This window comes from Amblyomma maculatum, chromosome 1 (assembly GCF_055883805.1).
Source record: "Amblyomma maculatum isolate TAMU_Amacu chromosome 1, ASM5588380v1, whole genome shotgun sequence".
Classification (NCBI taxonomy): domain Eukaryota; kingdom Metazoa; phylum Arthropoda; class Arachnida; order Ixodida; family Ixodidae; genus Amblyomma; species Amblyomma maculatum.
The window spans coordinates 40,246,543-40,263,714 of NC_139344.1; the positions used below are offsets into that span (position 1 = coordinate 40,246,543).

Below are 17,172 nucleotides of genomic sequence, written 5' to 3' on the forward strand. Positions count from 1 at the left end.
TATGGAACAAAATGATACATTGCTATTTATCTTTTGCTTAACTTGTAGCTCACATTTTTAGTGAATCCTAGCTGTTAGCAAAATTATTTACCGAGTTCTGATAAACAGCAAGCCACAAGGTGACCGCGATTTCATGTGTAGATCATGTCATTATACTGTTTGCTTGTTACGAAGCGCAACAGTAGGTGATGTAGCACCAGTTATATTCTGGCGCACAAGCTCCCGTACACCTCCATTTAAACCGTATCACTCACTGAAATTCGTCCGCTATATGGCAGGGCACTTGAGTAGACGCAACATCGCATTGTAAGGAGGAAAAAGGTCATTGTGTCAAATAAAGAAGCGGACAGAAGGGAAAAAACACACGGGAGCAGACATTATGCGTAGGGCACTGGCAAGCGTTGGCCGCGGAGAATGCTCTGGCAGGCAAGCAAAGAGACAAATTCTAAAAACACGACTTCGCAGCTGGAGAAGAGAAATGCGTACACGGAGGGAGACCCGGACGAAACAAACCGACCGCGTGCTCGGACGTTTCGAAATGGTGGGAAGTGCGGGGCAACTGTGTCACCCCCGCAGCTCGAAAGTTGGTGGCGAGCGTTCCTGACTGGGTGAGAGAAGAGATGTGTGCACGCCGACTTTGAAGAGAGCATGCAGTTTTGTGGTATTTGTATACTATTTTTGAAGGAGCTCTTTTCGGACAAAGTTGTTTTAGGATCAAATACATGAAAAAAACTAAGGAAAATGATTATTGACGAAGTTATTAATCGCATATGTTTTTCTCAAAAGTCTGGTAAAGCTAAGAGCCGCGAGAAAACGGGCCAGCCTCCTTGTCATTTGGTTTTGTTTCTTTGCGTGTGGCCCATTCATCCTCTTTTACGGCCTGCCGGGTTGGGACGGACGGCTCTTTTCATTTTTTGTTTTTGTTTCGGAAGTCGGAGGGTCGCATTTTCGCAGCGAGCGGTTCGATTCTACAATGGATCGGAAACTATCCCCCTCTCCTCCCCTGCTTCTTGTCAACAGTTCTTGAAAGACTATACAGTTTGTACTCGTGGGTGCGTGCTTTCAAGTTCGTTGCAGTAGAGTCAATTCAGTGAAAAATTGAGTTGCAGTAGAGTCACTGGAAAAACGTAGAGACACTGGATTCCAGTGACTCTACGTTGCAGAAGCGTAGAGCGCGAACCAAGAGCCGATCTCGAGCGCGCGTGAACGCTGTAACTGCGAGCGAAATGTTAGAAATGTAAGCGCTTTTTCCAAAGTTGCGCGTTATTAGTGAAAATTACGGGACGTCAACTTTGTAACCTTCAATAACTAGGCGCTGGACAACCAGACCCCTTTTTCATTTCATTTCATTTTATTACCTTAAAGACCCCTCGCGGGGTGGCCCGGGTGGGATGAGCATAAAAGGTACAACACAATGCAAATACAATATATGTGATCATATACAAAAAATGTTGTTTAGATTGTTAGCAAACGATAAAGGGCAGGTGATGTCGACGATATGCTGGGGAAGGCCGTTCCAATCTTTAGCTGCATGTGGGAAGACGGAGGCTGAAAAACTAACAGTTCGGGCACATGGGCGAAACACTTGAAGCGTGTGGCTAGTGCGGTGGGAAATGTAAGATGCTGGCGTGATGTAGGGGCACGGTTAAGTGATTAGTGAAAGAATTTGTGGTACAGTGATAGCGTGGCTATGCGACGACGAACGGAAAGAGGCGATAGTGCGGATTTAGCTTTTAGGGCTGAAACACTGACGTCGTACGAGTAAGAAGAATGAATGAACCTTGTAGCGCGGTTTTGAACGGCTTCTAGATCGTTTATGAGGTTAATATGATGCGGGTCCCATATGGCGGATGCATATTCAAGTTTAGGTCTAATGAGTGACTTGTAGGCGAGCAATTTCACGTGATGCGAGGTGAGGCGAAGGGGACGTTTAAGAAATCCCAGAGTTTTGTTGGCAGATGATATCACGTTAGCAACATGTGCATTCCCTGTTAGGTCATTAGATAATGTAACGCCTAAGTACTTGAAAGATGATACAGATTATATGGACTCGTTAGCGATTTTGTAATGGAAGGCATGACTCTTTTTGCGACGGGTAATGGAAAGAAGCTTGCATTTGCTAGGGTTCAGGGTCAGTTCGGGCACGTGGGCGAATTTTTTGCACCACTGTTCAATTTGGTTAAGGTCCTGCTGGAGGGCTTCTTGATCAGTTGTGTTTGTTATTTGGCGGTAAATTACGCAGTCGTCAGCGAACATTCGAATTTGGCAGGATACATGATGTGGGAGATCGTTAATATATAACTAAAAAAGTAGGGGTGCAAGAACGGAGCCTTGTGGGACACCGGATGTTACAGGGAGAGGTTTGGAAGAGTGGTTGTTCACAATGACTGACTGAAAACGATTTGTTAAGAAGGCCTTGATCCAGTTTAGCACATTAGGATGTATGCTTATAATAGAAAGCTTTTGTATTAATCGCTGATGTGGAACTTTATCAAATGCTTTAGCGTAATCCAGAAAGATGGCGTCAACTTGAAGGTTAGCGTCCAGGTCAGCATGTAAGTCGTTGAGGAACATGGCTAGTTGTGTTTCTCATGAATACCCCTTGCGGAAACCGTGCTGGGATGGATGGAAGAAGTTGTTAGAGTCTAAGAAGTCCATTACCTGAGGGTATATGACATGCTCCATGATCTTGCAGGGGACGCTAGTTAGAGAAATTGGACGGTAGTTTAGGGGGGAATTTTTGTCACCTGATTTGTAGAGTGGAACGACCTTCCCAAGTTTCCAGTTTTCCGGAATGAGACCTGTTGAGAGTGATTGCGAAAACAATAATTCTAGATGCACTGTACTAATGCACTTTGTGTTTTTTAGTAGTTTAGTGTTTATGTCGTCGATGCCGGCTGACGAGGAAAGTTTCATTTTCTCAATTAAAGACGAGATGCCAGTTGAAGAAAAAGTTATTGCGTCCATCGGTGAGGTGGCATTAGTAGGAAGTATCCTTGGAGGCGGGTGGCGCTCCTGGGTGAAAACTGACGAGAACGCCGTATTGAAGATGTTAGCGCATTCTGTTTCGGAGGCTTGAATACCGGATGCATGAGTGAGGGTTAGTGTGATGGTCCGGGATTGATAACGCGCCAAAAATTTTTGGGGTTGTCGCATAGCATGCGTGGTAGGTCGCTGTTAAAAGATGCGTGTTTAGCATTGGTGACAGAAGTCAAGTATTCTTTTTCGGCTGAAAAATATTTCTCCTACGCTTCGGAACTGCTTTTCAATTTGGCAGCGCGAAAAAGCCGCTTCTTTTTATTCTCGAGTCTTTTTAGTGTCTTAGAAAACCAGGGTTTAGAGCAATTTTCACGAAAAGTTATTCTAGGGATAAATTTTTGTGTTAGTTCGTGGAGTTTATCTTTAAATATTAACCAATTCTCGTTAACAGATCTCTGGTTATAACCGGCTTCGAAGAGTGGGAAAAAAATGCTCAGTTCATTGTATACCCTTGTCATAGAGGGTGATTGTTTTCTTTTGTATTTCATGGCGCTCGGTGCGGAAGGAAAAAATCTGCTTGAATGACTTTATGGTCGCTAATGGGCTCTAAGTATGTAATGGAAGACAAACTGTCAGGATGAGAGCTTAGTATTAAATCTGAAATGTTGCTCGAATCGCATGCGATGCGTGTTGGGCTGCTTACTAGTTGGTAAAGATTAACGTTCAAGCAAAGATTTAGAAAATCTCTTGATTCTGCACTGATTGGCTGTGAATGAGAGGGGTTGAGCCAGTTTATTCCTGGATAATTAAAATCACCAAATAGAAGAATATGCGCGTTCGGATAAGAGGTCATGAGCTGGTTCAGCATATTGTTGAGTTCGCGGGAAAAGTTTTGGCTTGCATGCGGAGGCCTATAACTCACGCCGATTATGATTGAATGCGGTGAAGCACGGCACAAAAGCCACAGTATCTCTAAGTTAGATGGTAGGCGGATGAGTGAACAAGATAATTCCGGTCCAGCAGCGATCAGTACACCACCCCCTCGAGAATCTGTGCGGTCCTTTCGATAAACAGAAAAATTTGGCAAATCGGCAATAACTTCAGCATCAGTGATATCATTAGCAAGCCAGGTATCAGTTAACAGGAGCATACTGCTGTTAGATGATGTGACTAAGCTAGACACGCGTTCTCGTTTCGGCATAAAACTGCGAATATTAGTGAAGGTTACAGAGAACGAAAGATGATTATTTGATAAAGTACGGGGACGGGTATTGATTGCTTTCGGGGGAGGTGACCGCTATGGCATCTCTTGAACGGTCTACGATGGGATATCGGACATGTAGCGAAGTGAAAATTTAACTTCTTTTGATTTGGCGAAAGCTACAAGGTGGCTACGCGCGGTTTGGACAGAACGAAAGAAGTCTTCGCCGATGCTATAGGATGTGTTCTTTAGTTTCCGGGCATTTGAAAGAATATTGTCTTTAGTTTTGTAGGACATGAATTTGGCTATTATTGGGCGACAGCGGTCGTTAGTCTGGCGTCCAAGACGATGTGCGCGTTCTATTTCTTTAGGGTCGATTGATATGTTAAGACGCTCCTGGCAGTGACGAATGATTATTTGTTCAGCCTCAGCATATGTTTCGGTCGTATCAGTGTCTTCAAGGCCATAAAATATTAGATTGTTCCGCCGCGATCGATTTTCAGCGTCGTCTAGGCGTGTTTCTAATGCAGAGACTAAGCAGGCTGTCTGGGCGGCGTTAGTTCGGACAGTATCGAGGTCTGTTTGTAAGGTTTTTAGAGTTTGGTAGTGGTTCTCGAGGTCGGTCATTCTTTCGTTCAGATTGGAGATGGTTTGGTTTGTCGTTAGTAGTTGGTTTTTTAGTTCACCCACCTCGGCGATGAGTAGGGATTGACTGGCTGAAATTTTTTGCAGCTCGGCAAGAATAGTGTCAGAATCAGGACCGGGGTTAGTTTCAATATCACCAGATAACAACAACAGAAGGGAGGGGCAAAATCGGCAACAATAGCACTCAGACACTGTGGGCTTGGCAGCTGCACTAAGATGTAGTTACTAGTTTTATTTGCGAATAGGCTGTACTGGGGTGCACCAACCTGCATTGTCGGGAAGAGCGGATTAGTGGTATTTGCCATGGCACAGCCAACAAGCCCACGAAGTGTCGTTGACGGATGCTGCGGTTTTATAGTTGAAGATGGTGATGTCGACTGTGATGGGGCGATCCAGGAGGCAGCGAGGGTTGGGCAGATCCGTGGCGGTGTGTCGACGGTAGCGGTGACGTTGACGTAGCCGGCCTCAAATCCGCCGCAGCCAAAATAAATCGCAGGTAGGGATGACGAACCCGACTGCGCAGTCGTTCGGCCAGGCAGAAAAGCAGCGACGATCGTGACAAGCACCTGCATTGTCAGGAAGAGCGGATTAGTGGTCTTTGCCATGGCACAGCCACCAAGCCCACCGCATTTATGTGTTGTCAGGACAAGTAACTGTGGTAGTTTTCAACCGCTGTATCCTTTCAGTAACTCCGCCAAGCCATCCTGAAGTAACGCGCTCCTCCGGCGCGTTTGGACACAAAAAATCGAATATGCTCCGCTTTTCCTGCTTTTTTTTTTCTTTTGGTCAGATAATGGGAGTGTGGTTTCATACGAACGAAACAGATGATTTTTATTTATTTTATTAGTATTTTGTTATTGTTTTACAGATTGTTTTGAATTATGGCTTCTATATTTTCTTGCTTGTTATTGTCCACTCCTGGTCCACGAGATACATATTTTCTGAACGCATCCTGCATATCAATATGAGTTTGAGACCCTTATGCTGCCCAGAGTGATTGAAAATTAAGAATATTTATTGAGAGCTGCACGAGGTACGCGCAAGTAAAAAAAAGCTAATTGAAAGGAATTCTTTCCTGAAGCAGCTGCCCCAATTTCGGGTTTTTGTTGTGGCTTGCAGACTAATAATAGAGAGGAACTTTCAGTTTTAAGGCGTGGACATGTTTCGGAAGTGATTAAAGCGAATTATCTGTCGTACGTACTAAGCCGAGAGATCGCTTGTAGAATAGCCTTGAATATGGAAGGAATGCTGCATAAGTCCAGAAACTTAAGACTTCTGCTTGAAAAGTATCGGGATAAGAGAGTAGAAACGATCATGACGTCATAGGAGTAAACTTCAACTATTTACATAGCAGGGAAACAAATAAATCTTATTGATAAACATAGCAAAGCACACTGGGACAGTAAATAATGTTTCAGTAAAACAGCAAACAGTACAAAATATATAAGGTAGCGGCAAGAAATATATAATGCAGTGGGTTTCTGGTCACACGTTGTATGTGAATAATGCAGCTGCAACAGGACTCCCTCGGGAGCTCTGACTACCTAACAAATTTCCAGGCAGTCAATTGCTCGATCCTTTGGGCTCACACATATAGGCTTGCGTATTTCAAGACAAGAACCGAGTTCAAATCACTTCGATGTACAAGTGACCTTCCTGAGGTGGATGTGCCGTGTCAACAACCTCCATATAACGTTTCGCTCTCCAAGAGCTAACAGCTGACTATATCTAGGTGACACGCACACACGCACTAGCATGGGGAACAGTAGACAACGGGGTCGCCAAAAGAATACAATCGACCGCATTCCTATTCTGCCAAATGATCAATCCCACGGACTTCACTAAACGTTGTTCGAACGCTTCGCGCGGCCTTCCTCTGTGCGACGAAAAAGCTCACGGCGCTAGGCAGCGGAATGTCCAAGCTGCGACGCAGTCCTTAAGAACACATGTGTGTGAGACTCGACCTGATCAAAGTTGATAAAGTGCAGATCAATATGCCAGCTGTAAAGCCGGTCTTAATTCGGTGGGAACGAGTACGCCACACTCAGTGCGCCACCGAAAGTCTCTTACAGCATGCGGGAGATTGGGTGCAACAGGCATCTCCCACTTCGCATACCTTTGGCACATATGTCTAGGGGCGCAGAATAGCAGAGCGCTTCGCAGAGATTAGATACGGCTATGGCTATCTATGCTCCGTCTACAAACATCTCCTCTAACTATGCGAACACGTGCGCCTGTCTTTTCTCTGACCATGCACTACAAACATCTGCCTTCTACTTCCAAGCCAGAAAAAGCTAAGGCCTCTCAACGTAACCTAAGTGATCCACTAACTCGGATACCCATTAGCGCACAACAAAGGGCATAATAAAGATAAGGCGGAACCCAAACAGGCGCCACCACCTAGCTATAGTGAAAATACAATCAAAGTACATTGACTTTGCAAGAGGAATACACAAGACAACACGTGCTAAGCCATGCAGGGTCGTATCATTGGGAGGCTGGATCAATAAACGATCAAGGAACACATATGTGGGAAAGTTGGCACCTGTGTGCACTAGGCTTTATCAAAAGTTTCGCGCATACTTTAATTAGCTATAACTTTATGATGAACAAGATGTCCGAGATTATTGAGTTTAAGGGGCCCAAAACAGCCTTAGCGATACAGTTTCGCTATGCCTAGTATGTGATAGAATGTCGATGTAAGATTATCTTCCCGCAAGAATTTTTGAAATGCGGCATTTGGAAGCAGAGTTATTTGCAATCAAAATTTGAATATCTGCGCCTTCGCGGCTTTCCTCCTCGTTTCAACTTTGTATCACGCGCAAAGGCTCCTCCTTCCTCCACGGGCCTCGCCAACTGATACGTCACCACTGGCGTGTTTGCGCTTTTACTGCTTTTACTTTTTTACCTAGCGCCGCACGCCGCAACTTCCGTTTTGGCGCGCTTGCTTGCCGATGCGCTTGGATGCGCCGCGTGGGGCACTCGTCGTCTGCTTCATCGTCTGCTAGGTCGCACATCGCTCTTCGATGCAACTCGGAAGTTTTGTTTGCACGCTAAACATCCCTGGTGTTCACCTCACCCGCAATTTTGTGACATCGTGTGCGCGAGGTGTTCAGCACAGCTCTGGACTCGGCTGTCCACTGTCTGAGTTCGCGAAGGCAGTTGTAGAAGCGTGGAATTGTCGCTTTGACGGGACATGAGCGGGAGGTTGCGACATTGTGCAGTCCCTGGCTGCGGAGGTATTGCAAATGACGGTAGCAAAAGCATTCTCCACAAAGTGCCTCAAGACGTCAATCTCCGCAAGGAGTGGCTACAGCTAATTGGACAGCCAGCATCAGTGAAAAAATCGTCCATCTACGTTTGTGGATGGCATTTCTCTGCCGATGCCTATAATTTTAACCCGGACGTGGTTCGCAATTTGGGGATCCAAGCAAGACTATCTGCGTGAAGGAGCGGTACCAACGTTGTTTCTTCCAACACTGGCGGTAAGTGCAGAATGCAAAGATTGTGATAATATAGCTTTAGACGCAGTGTCACCCAGGTAGCACCGAATATCAGAATATTGTTTTAAAATTGTTATCCAAGTTGCCTGAATGTTGCTTAAAGTTTTGTCACATAAAAACAACATTAGTAGAACATTAAAAAGAGAAACATTATTTTACTGTAGACTTTTAAATGTTATTATAATGTTGTATTATGTTTTGTGTTGCATTATAAACATTATTTTAATGTTGGTGTATGTGATGCAGAACATTCACACCGCTTTTTTTTTCTTTATTGCCTAATTTATTATCAGATTTTACACATAAGGAACATTACTACACACACGTGCACACGCACGCAAGCACACACACACACACACACACAGAAAAAGAGAATATTTTACGAGAAATACACAACATGGGTTAAAGCCATGCGATTTGGGCTGCGTGATCCATTACAAATCAGTCATTTGCAGCAACACTTCCATTCTCGGAAGCCACTCAGGCACTTCGTCTTGTGTCTTGAGAACTTCAATAACACTCGCAACGGCTTCGCGAAAATACTGCCGTATTTTCCTCACATCAACGTCTGCATGCCTGAAAGCCATTCTGGATCGTCAGATACTGTGCATGATCATGTCCAGCTGTAGCCCATCATCATCTTCAATTGGTAAAAATCGAATTCCGAATGCATCCACGGGTAGGTCTTTTTTAATTGTTCGTTGTAGAATGTCCCAGAAAAAAACGCTTTCCAACAGTCTAAGAAAACGTGTTCGATAGTTTCCGGTTTGCGGCATATGAAACAGTAATTTTCCCAAGGTACAAAAAAAAACTTTCATTTCTAAATAAGTCTTAACTTCTAGTGTATTGCTATGGAGCTTGAAAGAGAAAGTTTTTGTTTCCCCTGGTACAGCCGTATTGTTTACTCGTTTAAGGACTGACTTCCATGGACCTACACAGTACAACGATCTGTACAACGGGATCGGGAGGAAGACATCGCACAAGTCCTTGTGAAGTTTCTTTCTCGTCACAGTTGATAAATATTCAAACGAAAAACGGGCTTGCAATACACGACATGACATGTACACTTCTTTAAGGATTCCGAAAATCCTCCTTTGCATGCTCGCCGAACCTACAACAAAATTTGGTAGCACTCTGTTCAATCTAACCTGGCACACAGTTCATAAAAATGGATCCTTTGTATCACGAAAGAACGTAAAACGGTTAACCACTTGGCGCAAATACAAATGTGCCAAACCCACTCCTCCAGAGCGGACGCGATGAAACAAGCTGGTTCGGCGGGTGCGCTCCCAAGTACTTCCCCACACAAACATGGCGAATACACGGTGAAATCTCTGCACATTCACACGGGAACAATGCAGCACTTGTAACACGTACCATATCTTGGTAACAAGAAATAAATTACAAATCGTAGCACGTGCAAACATAGACCAACCGAATCCTTTTAGTCTGCCGTCCTTCTCACGCACTTCTAAAACCTGCTGGTTCCAATATGACTCACTGTCTCGGTAGTTTTCCAGTGGCACTCCTAAATACTTCGCTGGGGTTGTTACCCAAGGCATGTTGACGAAATTCGCAGGGGTTGTGTGCCACTCTTCATTCCAGGAATCCAAACACGTATTCCAGTTCAGAGCACTACCACTCACAGAACAAAAGTCCTTCACCAATTTGACAACACTGTGAATGCTTTCGTAGTCGGTACAGAAGACGGCAATGTCATCGGCATACGCGAGTATGCGGACCTTTGCTGCATGCGAGCGAAAACCTCGGATACTGCTGCTCTCGATAATGCTCAGGCAAAATGATTCAATATAGAAGCAGAAAAGCAATGGCGACAGGGGGCAGCCTTGACGTACAGAGCGTTACACTTGGATGCGCTCACCCACCTCATTTACTATCAGGCGCGTCGTGCACCCTCTGTATGCCATTGCGACTCCTTTGAAAATAACTGAGCCCACATTTACATGCTCTAAAATTGATAACAAGACATCATGCGGCACCTTGTCGAAGGCTTTCTCTAGGTCAAGCTGGAGCATGGCAAAGCTATCATGCAAGGCATCGCAACACTCCAGCACAGACCGTACCTTTAATGCCGCAGGTCTGATGCGGTCCTACTAATTCTTCCGTTACAGTTTGAAGCCTTTTAGCTAGAATTTTCATGAAGATCTTATAATCTGTGTTCGTCAGGGATATTGGTCTGTAAGCGGTAACTTGTTGAAGCTTGGCTTCGTCAACGTTTTTTGGTATTAAAATTGTATGGGCTGTTCGAAAAGACGGGGAAAGCATATCCTTGTCATAGATCTCATTAAATAATGTAGTCAAAACTGGGGAGAAATCGTCTTTGAATTCCTTATAAAGGGCGGCTGTAAGCCCGTCTGGTCCTGGAGACTTTCCAGGGTTGAGGTCTTCTATGGCTTTATTTACTTCTCCTTCGGAGATTGGCAGCTCTAAACGTTTTTTTTTTTTTTTTGTTTCGTCATCCAGCCTTGGCATAAGAGAAATGAGACTAGACTTGAATTGTTCGATTTTACCTTTTGTGTGACTAAAAAGTTCGCTGTAGTATTCATAAAAGGCCCTCTCTATATTCGATTTACCGGAATAGACTACACTTTTCCATTCTATTTTTGATATGTCATTCTTGCTGGCGTGCTTCTTTTCTAATGTGGGCATTTCGCCCGCTATCAGACGCTGTGCCCTCGCCCTCACCATCGCACCTTGATATCTTTCCGTATCTATTGCCTCCAATTTCTGCTTCACGGAGCGGATTTCTTCCATGCACGAGCCCGGCTGCTTGCACTCTTGCGTCAGCAGAAACGTGAGGTCGTTTCTAAGTGCCTTTTCTTTTAACTTTCTTGCTGTTTCATAGCACACGATCGTTCAATCGCATTCATCGTTATCTCCTGTTTAAATCTTTCCCATTTTTCCCCTTGAGATTCATTACTGGCAATTTGCATCTTATTTAAAGCTGACACTACTTGTCCCACAAAATTTTCGTCTTTCAGAAGCCTCTCATTAAGTTTCCAATTTTCCCATACAAATTTGTTTCGTTTGCCATTTCTTTTTCCAATCCCGAAGACAAGACAGTGGTCACTAAACGGCACTGGTTGTACGCGGTATTCACAGCAGTATGGTATTAGTTCGGCAGATACGTATGCCCTATTCAAACATGCGTGGCTTCTTCCCTGGAAATGAGTGAAAAGCGCTCCAGTAGCATTTCCGATGCAATCGCCGACATCACCGAGATGGCATTGCTCAATTATGTCACTCAAACAGGCAGTACTCGCATCTCGGAAAGGCGTAGTACTAGTCTTGTCTCGGGTCATGCATACGCAGTTGAAATCACCAAGCAAAACGACCATACGTTCTGTGTTACAGTAATAGCCGATGTTCTCAAAAAGTTTTCGCCTCTCATCTGAATTAGTGTGCGCGTAAATACACCTAATGCGCGCCACTTCAAACCAGCTAATGTGATGTCACAGATAATCCAACGGCCGCTATCGGTGGTCACAACGCTTTTCACAACCGCACCCAACGATTGGCGAATCAAAAGCATACAACCTGCCGAAGTCCCTACCGCGTGACACGCGCAAACATCATAACGACTGCTGAAAGGGTGCATCATACTGTCGGTCTGGTCTTTACTCTCGATTTTGGTCTCCTGCACCGCTACAATATCTAGTTCCTGCTCTGTAACTAGTCGCAACAGTTGGTTTTGCCTCCTTCTGAAGGACAGACCTCTGATATTGAACGTTGCTACTAGAATGCTCCTTTCAAACGACGCCATCGCTTAGCAAGACCAGGACGCTAGTATGGCGCTTACCTTTGCGCGCACAGCGCCGCGCCATGTAGTGCCTGATCTTGATTTTTATAGCGCTGAAGAAACACCTTCCTGTGGTGTTTCTTTGGTGGCCTTTCTTCCTGTGATGTTTCTTCAGCGCTATAAAAATCAAGATCATGTACCAACTAACCCGTCAAAAAGTCCTGCTGCAGCATGTAGTACCGTCCCGCCATTGTTGAGGATCCGGATTGTCGCCGCGAGGAAGCGACGACGATCGTGTCCCTCTCGTGACGCGCTGCTTTTTCACATCGGCGACGCACCACTGACGTTCTAGACGGCGCAGTTGCTGCTCCTGGCTCTCTCTAGTCATCTCATCATGGCGCCGTTTAGCCGTCGCAGAGTCCATAGCTATCATGCTGTCTTTTCCAGCGGAGTTCAGGGCAACTTGCGGCGAAACGGTAGTACTACTCGTGATATCCGACTCTGGTGGACTAAGCTTTGATGCAGGAGTGTCTTCTTCAGCGCATCCCTCTCCGTTGCTCTGCACTGCGTCAGTTTGTTTATCAACCGCTGCGTTCGAGGCTGCCTTCTCCGCTTCATCCTCATCCATGTGCAGATCGCTGTTATCGCCGAACGCTCCTCTTCCAGCAGCTCGGGCATACGATCTCGTGCATTCCGCCTCTTCGTGCTCAAAAGCGTGGCACTTATTGCATTTGGGTACACTGCAGTCACGCCGGATGGGGCCAGTCTTGTGACAGCGCAGGCATATCGGCCCCCGCTTTGGGACGACGACTAAAACGGTGGCGTTCCCGATAAGCATCTGATGTGGTATGCGATCCAGGCTATCACCTTCACGAAGTATCAGCCGAACAACTCGGGTGGTCGAGTCAGCGTTTTGAAAACCACCGGTCTTCCATTTGTCGCCAGATACTTCTTTCACTTCGCCGTACACGGCAAACGCGCGTTTCAACGTATCGTTGCTGACGTTGAACGCGCACCAGTGCACTTTGTCTTACTTCTTGCTTTTCGGGGTCAAATTTTAATTTTTTTAATTGGTTCACAGGAAGGGAAAGGCGCAGTAACTGTCACACTTGCTCTGTGGACACCCGAACCGCGCCGTAAGGGAAGGGAGGAAGGTGGGAATGAAAGTGGAAAGAGAGAAAGAGGAGCCGTAGTGGAGGGCTACGGAGTAATTTCGACCACCTGGGGATCTTTAACGTGCGCTGACATCGCACAGCACACGGACGCCACTTCGTTTCGCCTCCATCGAAACGCAGCCAATCACGAATTTTTTTCCTTTTAACAAGGATGCGCCCTAAGCCAAGTAACTTTTTCTTTGCCTCTTCGGTTCGAAAGTTGACTAACCAGACATGAGACATCTGGTTTTAAAGGAACCAAGATGCGCTATAAAAAGACAGCCACAGAAAAAGCCAAGGAGACAGACAGAGCGCAAACTATCAACTGAGTTTATTTGTGTTAAAGTGCCTTATATAGTCAGAATCACAGCAAAAGAACAAGGGGAATGAGAGAGGGGGGTACAGCCAATCAACTCCTGGTCAACGACAGGTGCGCAGAAAATGGTTTTCCTTGTTATACAGTTTGACAGAAGTGTCGCTTACACATTTATCACCGTTTTCTTTTATGTGATAGGCCTCCAAAAGCTCCCGCGCTGTTTTATTTTTACTTCTTCCTAGAATCTTAATCTTTTTAAGCATAGGCTCGCATCCACTGCAAGCAAGGCAATGAGCAAGCACGTTTGCTCCTTCTTCCTTCCGAATGGATCGGGCATGTTCCCCTGCGCGTTCATTCACGCATCGGCCTGTCTGGCCCACGTAGGCGCCTCCACACTTGAGTGGGATTTCATATACCACTCCAGTGGCACATTTTACATACTTTTCGGCATGTTTTATGTCGCATCCACTGCCTCTAGCTCCTTGGTTCCCGGTTCTCGGGCACAAGGCTGCGAGTTTCCGTGGGGCAGGAAAAACAACAGGGACGCCATGCCTCTTGGCCACTTTTTTTACATTGTGCGCCACTTTTTGAACATATGGCACCACCACGATCTTCTTTTTTGGAAGCGGCTCATCCACACTTCTTCGACTTCTTTTTATTTTCCTGAGAAGATTCTCGGCCATGGCTGATATGACGTCGCAGGGGAAGCCGGCTGAAAGCAGCCTTTCAATTTGATTATTACCAAGGAGCTAGAGGCAGTGGATGCGACATAAAACATGCCGAAAAGTATGTAAAATGTGCCACTGGAGTGGTATATGAAATCCCACTCAAGTGTGGAGGCGCCTACATGGGCCAGACAGGCCGATGCGTGAATGAACGCGCAGGGGAACATGCCCGATCCATTCGGAATGAAGAAGGAGCAAACTTGCCTGCTCATTGCCTTGCTTGCAGTGGATGCGAGCCTTTGCTTAAAAAGATTAAGATTCTAGGAAGAAGTAAAAATAAAACAGCGCGGGAGCTTTTGGAGGCCTATCACATAAAAGAAAACGGTGATAAATGTGTAAGCGACACTTCTGTCAAACTGTATAACAAGGAAAACCATTTTCTGCGCACCTGTTGTTGACCAGGAGTTGATTGGCTGTACCCCCCTCTCTCATTCCCCTTGTTCTTTTGCTGTGATTCTGACTATATAAGGCACTTTCACACAAATAAACTCAGTTGATAGTTTGCGCTCTGTCTGTCTCCTTGGCTTTTTCCTGTGGCTGTCTTTTTATAGCGCATCTTGGTTCCTTTAAAGCAATGCACCAACTCGCCCAACAAGAAGTTCTTCTAAACTACAAGACATCTGGTATGCGCCGATACCCCCTACCTGTTCGATGACACCGGCGTCTTTCATCGGTTGGCAGAAATCTATCCTGTAAGGACTTCCATTGATGTCGCAGTGAAGGACAAGCGTAATTTTCAGTCCTTCCCTGGTAGGCAGAGGTAGGACATTCACACCGCGCACGCACGCAGGGCACTGTTTAGTTATGTAGCAGTCACCGGCTTAATAGTGATAAACTCTGCCATTCACGTCCCTTTTCTCTTTCTCTCTTTAATACCTTGTGTCGTGAAAGTCCTGATTGATCGATAAGGTCATTACGTCACAGCTACATAATCTCACGCGGGAATTTCGAACATCCAACAAAGCTCACGTTAAATTCGGAGTCCCACGGGGAATAAAAATGCTTAAAGCATTGCATGCAATAGGAATTAAAGGAGCCGCATGTCTCCATAATGCAACCTCAAAATAATTAATGTCGCTCACAGGAAATTTGTAATTATGCTAAAGTTTGAGGTGGGATTCGAACTCACGATCTTTAAGTTGCGAGAGAGACGCAGTAACTGCACGTAGAACACCAGTGAAAACAAGCGAGATTTATGTGCATGTCGCGTCGTCGTTCACGTAAAATCGCATCGTACGACTGTATGGCTGGTGTGCGCGCGCATGTAATTATTAGCACAGGCCGCTATCGAGTCACACCCTCAAGGCAGAGCTTAAGCGTCTAATTTGTTTTCCACTTGAAAGGTGCTCAGCCATTCTCTATGGCTCAGCTGCGTAGCCGAGTGTCTTATCGCGTTGCATCTGCAGCCCAACTGCTAACCATGCACTACGTGAGTGGGCACACCGCGCATCTTTCCGCCAACCCCCAGAAACACGCAGCGCCGATATCTGGCCAACTCTGTGCCGTGATAACCCGAACGCGGGTCGCGACGCTATGCGAGCCGCACAGTGACTGGATTTTTAGGCTTGAAGCCAACGAGCGGCAGCCGAGGAGCGGGACGAGCGTTGTCGAGCAAATGCGCATGCGATGGAAGCTCGGAGCCGATTATTAGAGATATATAGGACACTGATTGGTCAAGCAAGTTTATTTACAGCCTTTGGAGCCCGCGGAAAACGTCCCATAAATTATCAGTAGTCCTGGCTGCCGCCTCCCGGTGCACCGGCCTTGTGGCCGTTCGGCATGGGGCCCGGGCCACCGCTCTTCTTCGGGAGGAGCTCCGCCGGGATGTGCGGCAGCACGCCGCCCTCAGATATCGTCACTCCTGACAGCAGCTTGCTCAGCTCTTCATCGTTGCGCACCGCTAGCTGGATGTGGCGAGGTGTGATGCGGGTTTTGTTGTTGTCCCGCGCCGCATTACCGGCGAGCTCCAACACTTCTGCAGCCAGGTACTCCAGCACCGCCGCCATGTAGACGGGTGCGCCGGCTCCCACGCGCTCTGCGTAGTTCCCTTTGCGCAGCAGCCGGTGGATGCGACCGACTGGGAACTGCAAACCCGCCCGGGACGAGCGAGATTTGCCCTTGTGAGCCTTGGACGACTTTGCGCCGGCAGCCCGACTCGCCATGACAGGGCTGCGCAATAATGAAAAGTGAACGGTCAACTGCATGCGCATCGGAGGTGTACTATGGACAAAGAACAGTAGATCCATACACCCACAATGCAGGTGCAAATCTAGAACCTAGCTATATGCGACATTCTTGGCCACTGCGTTGCAAAGAATGAGCCCCATTCGTTCCTTATAATAGGCTTAAAAAATGCCGAAAAGGGGCGATAATTGGCCCTTTCTATGGAGCATCTTATGTGCAGAAAGGCGCTTGAAATATAGCATTCCTTTACGTAGAGCAGTAAAGCGTGACACAGATATAAACGTAACGGGGCAAGCTGCCAGGTCTGTCATCTTACCGGGTAGATGTGCCGTGAAAGGATAGCAGTCAGCCGGAGCACTACACCTCAAAGCCGGCGGCGAAGGAGTGCGGCCGTCAACGACTGTGGGTTCGTAACCTAGCGCTGGCGTTTTATGAACGATGCGGAAATCACGTGACAGAAAGGCTGCTTTTCCAGGTTGCCGGGCGCACATGTTCCGCCAGGAAATCGAGCTCGGGTTCGCTTTCTTTATTTCGGCCTCTTGTTATCAGGCTGCGCCCGTCATCGCTGCAGCTCGTCTGAAGTCGGAGCTGCAGCCGGCATCAGCAGATTAGTGATCGAGTACCAGATTGTGTTCTCGCGTTCAAGCATTGCCCGATTGATCAGCTTCTCAGCTGCCGTGCGCCAAACTAATGATTTGCACAAAC

The 17,172-nt window shown here is 46.4% G+C and overlaps 1 protein-coding gene and 2 pseudogenes across 1 annotated transcript; all 3 read right to left on the reverse strand.

Moving 5' to 3' along the window:
- Window positions 1-4,297: 4,297 nt before the first annotated feature.
- LOC146202165 (uncharacterized) lies at window positions 4,298-5,097 on the reverse strand (annotated as a pseudogene).
- A 7,202-nt stretch (window positions 5,098-12,299) lies between these two features.
- LOC146202166 (uncharacterized) lies at window positions 12,300-16,958 on the reverse strand (annotated as a pseudogene).
- Window positions 15,950-16,940, reverse strand: LOC146202167 (histone H2A-like). Its single transcript, XM_084587983.1, has 2 exons — window positions 16,784-16,940; window positions 15,950-16,452 (listed from the first exon to the last, which is right to left on the reverse strand). The coding sequence occupies exon 2, from the start codon at window positions 16,443-16,445 to the stop codon at window positions 16,011-16,013; it is 435 nt and encodes a 144-aa protein (XP_084444109.1). The 5' UTR covers window positions 16,446-16,452; window positions 16,784-16,940; the 3' UTR covers window positions 15,950-16,010.
- Window positions 16,959-17,172: the final 214 nt, after the last annotated feature.

Bases quoted from the DNA above. Each gene is read 5' to 3' on its own strand.
- LOC146202167 (XM_084587983.1), bottom strand. From the start codon at position 16,445: ATGGCGAGTCGGGCTGCCGGCGCAAAGTCGTCCAAGGCTCACAAGGGC.